The sequence below is a fragment of the Pteropus vampyrus genome, unplaced genomic scaffold (genome assembly GCF_000151845.1).
Source record: "Pteropus vampyrus isolate Shadow unplaced genomic scaffold, Pvam_2.0 Scaffold1, whole genome shotgun sequence".
NCBI classification, from domain to species: domain Eukaryota; kingdom Metazoa; phylum Chordata; class Mammalia; order Chiroptera; family Pteropodidae; genus Pteropus; species Pteropus vampyrus.
In genome coordinates, this window is record NW_011888782.1 from 25126777 (window position 1) to 25135682 (window position 8906).

The window sequence follows — 8906 nt, forward strand, 5'->3', positions numbered from 1 at the left end:
CATTAAACTTTTTTCTTTTGTCACAACATGCTTTTTTCTTTTCCTCTTAAGATGTTAATTTATCATGCAAAGATTTTTTTCATTAAGTGCATTAATGCTTTTGTTTGTACAGGAGTTTTTCAAATCAGGACTCCCTGTAGTTCCTAAATGTAAATCCTTAGCAAATGACATGCCAAGATGATAGCTCCATTCCAGGTGGGAAGAGGCAAATTCAGCCATACCTTGAGATTTTAACCAGGGTTCCAGCCTTTCAGTTGTAGTGTCTCTGATAAGTCTCTCTTATAATAACTTCAGATGGACTGTAATGGAACGTTTTGTATAAGAAACTGGCTTCTAGCAGTTGAATAGTGATGCTGGGAAAAAATTTGGTTTCCCTGAATAATGGTTTCTCAAAGCAGTCACAGCTTTAGAAGTTCAGAATTGGTACCATTTCTTATCCTTATATTTCAGCATTAACTGCAAAGAAAAAATAGTCACCATAAGATGTTAAAAAAAAAAAAAACTTTAAATGCTAATCAATGCAAGCTCATATTGAGTTAACCATGAAAATCTAAGTAAGTCTCAAACTTATAAAACTTCTCTTATAAAATAAAGTACATATAAAAAAAGTTTAAAAAAAAAACAAATCAAGCTGTAAGGACTCAACTGGCAGGAAATGATTTTTAATGATTAAGACAAAAAGGAGTGTGTGGATTCCAGCCTCTCTTGCCCCTCACGCCTTGGGGGATCATGTCATCTACCTAAGCATCATTTTAGCAGATGATGCACAAAGTATAACTAATGGGTAATTTTTAAAAATTATCCCCTAAAATAAAGAAGTATCAACATATTTTTTAAAAATATTTTTCTCTGAAATACTGAGGAATTGTAATATATACTGTAATGAGATTCAGGTTATTTTGCCTCTTACACAGGAATACTTACAGTGGAATCTTTGTTTAAGCTTTCTTGTGCAGAACCTAAATGTTTAAAGTTATTACTGTATGACGATGCCTATATTTACTTAGGCAGTTTACCTCATGTGCATGTTTGGAAAACGCTTCTGCACTGGTCATCATGCCTGCAGTTTTCTCTTCCAGCTCTCCTAGCCTTTGTCCTCTCTCATCAAGTGCGATCCGTGCTCGAGTCAGCTCTCCCATCACCCCTCCAGCAGCGCCTTTCATCCCTTCTATACCACCTGGTCCAGGAATGTGTTGCGCAAGGCTGCGAGATGCTTTTCCTGCTGTAGCTTCCCCAACTATGAATTTAAGCCATAGCAATTTAAAACATTTGTCAGTAATTCACACAGTTATAGTCAAGTTTATCACTTTAGTACTTATATTACATTCTACTGTCATAATTCTCCAGTTAGAGACACATATTTGATCCTATCATAGATATTTGGAGATGTTAGCACTTACCCAAGAAAAATGCCTATGAAAAAGACTTTGAGAGATATTGTTGCCATTTGCCTTTTATTGTGTGTGTGGCTTCCATACAATATAGCATAATTACATTCTTTTAGTTATTTATTTTATTTTGTAATTACAGTTGACATACAATATTATATTAGTTTCAGGTATACAGCATAGTGATTAGACATTTATATACTTCATGGAGTGATCACTCGATAAGTCTAGTACCCATCCAACACCATACATAGTTATTACAATGCTATTGACTATATTCTCTATGCTGTACTTTACATCCCTGTGACTATTTTGGTAACTAGCAATTTGTCCTTCTTAATTCCTTTAACTTTCTTCACTCATCTCCCCAACCCCTCTTCTCATCTGTAACTATAAATTGGTTTCTGTTTCGTTTGTTCATTTTTGTTTTTTAGATTCCACATATAAATGAATATGGTATTTGTCTTTCTCTGACTTATTTCACGTAGCATAATACCCTCTATATTCATCCATGTTGTCAAAAATGGCAAGATTGCATTCTTTTTTTTATGGCTGAGTAATATTCCTTTGTAGATACATCCACATCTTCTTTACCCATTGATTTGATGAACACTTCAGTTGCTTCCATATCTTGGCTATTGTAAATAGCAATACAGTGAATATAGGGTGCATATATTTTTTCTGAATTAGTGTTTTGGGTTTCTTCAGATAAATACCCAGAAGTGGTATTGCTGAGTCATAAAGTTGTTCTATTTTTAAATTTTTGATGAACTTCCATACTGTTTTCCATAGTAGCTGCACCAATGACAGTGCACGGGGATTCCTTTTTATATACATCCTCACCAATGGTTTTCTTTGTTGATTGATGATAGCCATTCTGACAGGTGTGAGTTGATATCTCATTGTGGTTTTATTTTGCATTTCACTAATTAATCATTAGTGATGTAATTTGGGGCATCTTTTCATGTCTATTGGCCATCTTTATGTTCTCTTTGGAAAAATTCAGGTCCTCTATCCAATTTTTAATTAGATTGTATTTTTGGTGTTAAGTTATATGAGTTCTTTATATATTTTGAATGTTAACCTCTTATCAGATGTATCACTGGTGAATATCTTCTTCCATTCAGTAGGTTGTCTTTACATTTTGTTGATGGTTTCCTTCACTTACAAAACCTTTTAGTTTTATGTAGCCCCATTTGTTTATTTTGTCTTTTGTTACCTTGATTGGGGAGACATATCCAAAAAAATATTGCTAAGAGGGATGTCAAAGAGTTTATTGCCTATGTTTCTTCTTGATGTTTGATGGTTTTGGGTTTTAAATTTGATTTTTAATCCGTTTCAAGTTTATTTTTGTATATGGTGTAAGACAGTGGTCAAGTTTAATTTTTTTTTTTTTTTGCATGCGTCCAGTTTTCCCAGCACTATTTATTGAGGAGACTGTCTTTACTCCATTATATGTTCTTGCCTCCTTTGTCATAGAGTAATTGCTCATACAGATATGGATTTATTTCTGGGCTCTCTATTGTGCTCCATTGATCTGTGTCTGTTTTTATGCCAGTCTCATGTTGTTTGATTATTATAGCCTTGTAGTATAGTTTGATATCAGGTAGCATGATACCTTGAACTTTATCTTTCTCAACATTGCTTTGGCTATTTGGGATCTTTTGTGGTTCCATATAAATTTTAGGATTATTTGTTCAAGTTTTGTAAAATATGCCATTAATATTTAGATAGGAATTGCATTGGATCTACAGATTGCTTTGGATAGTACAGACATTTTAACTAAGTTAATTCTTTCTATCCATGAGCACTGTACACCCTTCTATTTATTTGTATTTTCTTTAGTTTCTTTCTTCAATGTCTATAGTTTTTTTTTTTTTTTTTTGAGTACAGGTCTTTTACCTCCTTGGTTAAGTTTATTCCTAGATATTTTATATAATTGTAAATGGGATTGTTTTCTTAATTTTCTTTCTGATGGTTTGTTATTGGTGTATAAAAATGCAAGCTATTCCTGAATATTAATTGTGTATCCTGGTACTTAACTGAATTTATTTATTCTAACAATTTTTTGGTGGACTCTTTAAGGTTCTCCATACATAGTATCATGTTATCTGCAAATAATGACAGTTTTGTTTCTTCCTTTTCCAATTTAGATGACTTTTATTTGTTTTTCTTGTCTGATTGTTATGACTAGGACTTCCAATATTATGTTGAATAAAAGTGGTCAAGGTGGACATACTTGTCTTGTTCCTGATCCTAATGAAAAAGCTTTCAGCTCTTCACTGTTAAGTATGATGTTAGCTGTGAGTCTGTCATATATGGCCTTGATTATGTTGAGGTATGTTCCCTCTATCCTCTCTTTGCTGAGAGTTTCATCATAAATGTCTCCTGGCTTTTGTCAAATGCTTTTTCTACATCTATTGATATGATCATATGATTTTTAGCCTTCATTTTGTTCATGTGGAGTATCACATTAATTGATATGCAGATATTGAAGCAACCTTGCATCCTGGGAATAAATCTCACTCGATCATGGTTTATGATCTTTTTAAGGTGTTGCTGAATTCGATTTGCTGCTATTTTGCATCTATTTTCGTCAGGGATACTAGCTTAAATTTTTTATTTATTATTATCATTTTTTTGTCCAGTTTTGGTATCAGGGTAATGCTGCCTTCATAAAATGAGGTTGGGAGTCTTTTCTCCTCTTCAATTTTTTTGAATGGGGTAGGTATTAATTCTTTTTTGGATGTTTGGTAATATTTACCTGTGAAGCTGTCTTTTCTAGGACTTTTTTCTTGTTTGGAGTTTTTTGATTGTTGGTTCAATTTCATTAGTATTTATTGGTCTGTTCATATATTTTGTTTCTTCCATACTCAGTTTGGAAGATTGTATATTTCTGGGAATTTATTCATTTCTCTCAGGTTGTTCAATTTGTTGGCATATAATTGTAGTACTTTTTTATAATCCTTTGTATTTCTGTGGTGTTGGTTGTCATTTCTCTTTCATTTCTGATTTTATTTATTTGGGTCCTCTCTTTTTTTTCTTGATTACTGTGACTAAAGTTCTATCAAATTTGTTTATCTTTTCAAAGAAGTAACTCTTGGTTTCCTTGATCTATTTTTTTGTTTTATTTAGGCTCTATTTCATTTATGTCCACTCTGATCTTTATTATTTCATTCCTTCTACTCACTTTGAGCTTTGTTTGTTTTTCTAGTTGCTTTAGGTGTAAGGTTAGATTGTTTATTTGAAATTTTTCTTGTTTCTTAAGGTAGATCTGTATTGCTATGAATTTCCCTCTTAGAACTGCTTTAGATGTGTCTCATAGGTTTTCAGTCATGTGTTTTCATTTTCATTTGTCTCAAGGTATCTTTTGATTTTTTCCTTGATGTCATATTAACCCATTCATTATTTAGTAGCGTATCATGTAGCCTCCATGCGTTTGTATGATTTTCGGCTTTCTTCTTGTAATTGATTGCCAGTTTTATACCATTGTGAATGGAAATGATGCTTAATATGATTTCAATTTTCTTAAATTTATTGAGACATGTATTACATTTGGTCTATCCTGGAAATAGTTCCAAGTGCACTTGAAAAGAATGTATATTCTGCTGCCTTTAGGGGAAGTGCTTTAACATATCAATTAAATCTATCTGGTCTAATGTGTCATAAGACCACTGTTTCCTTGTCGATTGTATGTCTGGATAATCTATCCATTGATATCAATGAGGTGTTAAATTTCCCTACTATTATTGTCTTACTGTTATCTCTCTTCTTATGTCCATCAATATTGGCTTTATATATTTTGGTGTTTCTATGTTGGGTATGTAGATATTTACAAGTTACTATATCCTATTGTTGGATTGATCCCTTTATCATTATGAAATGACCTTCTTTGTCTCTTGTTCCAGGCTTTGGTATAAAACTCTAGTTTGTCTGATATAAGTATAGCTACTCCAGCTTTTTTTTTTTTTTTTCATTTCCATTTGCATGAAATATCTTTTTCCATCCCTTTACTTTCAGTCTATACGTGCCTTTCAGTCTTGTGGGCAGCCTATGTATAGATCTTGTTTTTGAACCCATTCAGCCACCCTATGTCTTTTGAGGAGAGCATTTAATCAGTTTACATTTAAAGTAATTATTGATAGGTGTATAGTTATTGCTATTTTATTAATTATTTTTATAATTTTTAGTTTTTATTTTCTTGCTCTCTTCTCTTGTACATTGATGACTTTCTATAGTGTTGTATTTGGATTTCTTTCTCTTTATTTCTTGCATGCTGCAGATTTTTGGTTTGTGATTACCCTGTGCTTTATATATACCAAGCTATGTTTATAACAGTGCATTTTAAATTGATGGTCGCTTAAGTTCTAACACATTCCAAAATCACTACAATTTTTTCTCATTCTCTCCATGTTTATGTTTTTGTCATTATTTTTTACTACTTTTGCACGTGTTTGTGTGTATTGGTTTATTACTGTAATTACATAAGGTTTCTACTTTTGCTTTTTAACCTTTGTATTAGCTATATAGTTGGTTGATCCATTGCTTTCACTGTTTGCTTTTGTCAGTGAGAACTTTTTCTTTCCTATATTTCATATTTATATTTTTTGTCTTTTTTTTTTTCTTAAAGAAGCCCCTTTAATATTTTCTATAATATTGGTTTGGTGGTGATGAACTCCTTTAGCTTTTTCTTGTCTGGGAAGCTCTTTATCTCTTCTTCAATTCTAAATGATAGTCTTGCTGGGTAGAGTAATCTTAGTTATAGGTCCTTGCTTTTCATCATGTTGTATATTTCATGCCATCCCTTCTGGTCAGTAAAAATTTCTGTTGAGAAATCAAATGACAGTCTTATGGGAGCTTCCTTATAGGGAACTAACTGCTTTTCTCTCACTGCTTTTAATGTTCCCTCTTTATCTTTAAGCTTTGGCATTTTAATTATGATATGTCATGATGTGGGTCTCTTTGGATTCATCTTGTCTGGGACTTCTGTGCTGCCTGGACTCATATGTCTATTTCCTTTGCTAGCTTAAGGGAGTTTTCAGTCATTACTCCTTCAGATAGGTTTTCAATCCCTTGCTCTCTATCTTCTTCTTCTGGTACCCCTTTGATGTGAATGCTGTTACACAGATGTTGCCCCGGAGGTCCCCTAAAATATCTTTTTTTAAAAATTCTTTTTTCCTTTTTGCTGTTCTGATTGGATGTTTTCCTCTACCTTGTCTTCTAAGTCACTGATTTGAGCTTTTGCTTCATCTAATCTGCTGTCCATTCCTTCTAATGTATTCTTCATTTAAATTAATTGTATTCTCCATTTTTTATTTTTAAATTTTCTATCTCCTTTTTTATGTTTTCTATCTTTTTGTTGAAATTCTCACTGAATTAATCTATTTTTCTCCTAATTTCATTGAGCATCTTTATAACCAGTGATTCGAACTCTGTACCTGGTAGATGGCTTGTCTCCATTTCATTTAGTTATTTTTCTGGAGTTTTGTCTTTCATTTGGGACAAGTTTCTTTGTCTCCTCATTTTGGCTGATACACACTGTGTTCGTATCTATGTATTAGGTAGATCTGCTTTGTCTCCATATCTTGACAAAGTGGCCTTATGGAGTAAGTGTCCTGTGGGTCCCAGTGGTGCCATCTCTCCAGTCACCTGAGCTGGGTGCTCCAAGGTAGTCCACTGTGTGGGTTATGTGTGCCCTCCTGTTGTAGTTGAGCCTTAATTTTTATTGGCACATGAGTAAGTGGGGTTGACCTTCAGGCTGACTACCATAAGGGCTGGCCATGACTACAGAGGATGAGCTGTTATGTGGGGGCAGCCCCCATGGAGCAGGAGTCACTTTAGCAGGGCTCTGGTACCAGCCTAGACTGCCTTTCAGGTGTATCATTTGTACAACTAGCCGTGTGATGCTCTTGTGTGGCCTGAAGCCAATCACCAGGTATTTTGGTTCTGGATCCTCTTGGGAAGTGCTTTGGTGCAGGCCAGTGTCAGCCATCACTTGTGCTGGGCCTGGGGTCTCTTGGAAGGTGCTATAAAATTATCTGCTTGTGGGGATTGGCAGTGCTTGGGAGAGGCTATGCTGCAAACTGAGGCTAGCTGCCACTTGAGACAGGTTTCGGCCCCTTTATTGGGCACCATGATGTGAGGTGAGGCCAGCCACCATTTGTGCTGCTTAGTTGAAGTTCCTGCTCTAGAGTGGCCACCACTTATGCCAGGCTTGGGGCCACTTAGCAAGAGCTACAAGGCACGCTGAGGTCAGCTGCTGCTTGTTTTTTTAGATTTTGGAAAAGTTTACAGCATGATCTGAGGCATACCTCGTGTGGAGGAACCACTGGAATAGGCCTAAATCAAACAGGTGAGTTGAGTGAGGTGAGGTCTCAGGGAATCACCAGGGTGGGATGAACAATGTTAATCAAGTTAATGGGAAGTTCAGATTTGGTGCCCTCCTGCGCCAGCTAGCTGGGTGGGAGGGGAGCTCCATAAAAGAACAATGGCACCTGGTAGTGCTGCTGTCCCTAAAGAGAGCTATTCCAACCCATGTTCCTCCAGCTCTCACCTTGAAGTTAGTCAATTTAGTTCCTCCCCTGTGCCCCTGGTTCTTTTCCAGCTGCTGCCCCTGCACTGGAGCATAGAGCTTGTGAGTTTTTGACCAAGTGAGTCTATGTGTGAGCACCTTAAGAGGTTCTCCACAGTCTCCAGCAGCCTTGTCCTTTTTGGATGCAATCCTTGCTAGTTTTCACAGCCAGCTGTGGGAATTTCTCTTCCTAGTACTGGAACTTTGGGCTGGGGAGCCTGGTGTGGGGCTAGGACCTCTCGCTCCTCAGGGAGGTCCTCCACTGCCAAGAAATGCCTCCTCATTTTTTAAAATTAAGTTTATTGGGGTAACATTGGTTAATACAATTATATAATTTTCAGGTGTACATTATAATTTGACACCTGTATATTCTATTGTGTGTTTACCACACAAAGTCCATTTTCCTTCAGCTACCATATATTTGACCCCTTTGACCCACTTCACCCTCCCCCTAACCCCCTATAGTAAACCCCCTTTACCCCATCCACCCCCACTCTCCCCCACTCTCTACCTTCTGGTAACTACTAGTCTATAGTCTATGTCCATGACTCTGTTTGTTTGTCCTTTTCATTTGTTGCTTTTAGGTATATATCCCACATATAAGTGATATCATGTGATTTTCAACTTTTTCAACCAATCATCCCAAGGTCCATCCATGTTGTCGCAAATGGCAATATTTCATCTCTTCTTATGGCTGAGCAATATTCCATTGTATATATGTACCACAACTTCTTTATCCAATCATCTATCGTAGGACACTTCAGTTGCTTCCATGCCTTGGCTACTGTGAATAATGCTGCTATGAATATCGGTGTGCAAATATCTTTTCAGGTATGGGTTTTTAAGTCTTTGGGATAAATACTCAGTAGAGAGATTGCTGGATCATATGGTAGATCAATTCTTAGTTTTTTGAGGAACTTCCATACTGTTTTCCATAATAGCTGTAC

At 35.6% G+C, this 8906-nt stretch overlaps 1 protein-coding gene across 1 annotated transcript in view; it reads right to left on the minus strand.

Moving 5' to 3' along the window:
- Nucleotides 1-414: 414 nt before the first annotated feature.
- The window catches only part of STXBP5L (syntaxin binding protein 5 like), a 279142-nt gene continuing 270650 nt past the window's right edge, over nucleotides 415-8906 (minus strand). Inside the window, exons 25-26 of the mRNA XM_011355337.1 lie at nucleotides 1017-1237; nucleotides 415-456 (exon numbers count right to left, since the gene is read on the minus strand). Of these exons, the coding sequence (XP_011353639.1) occupies nucleotides 415-456; nucleotides 1017-1237 (263 nt within the window). The remainder of the gene's footprint in view (nucleotides 457-1016; nucleotides 1238-8906) is intronic.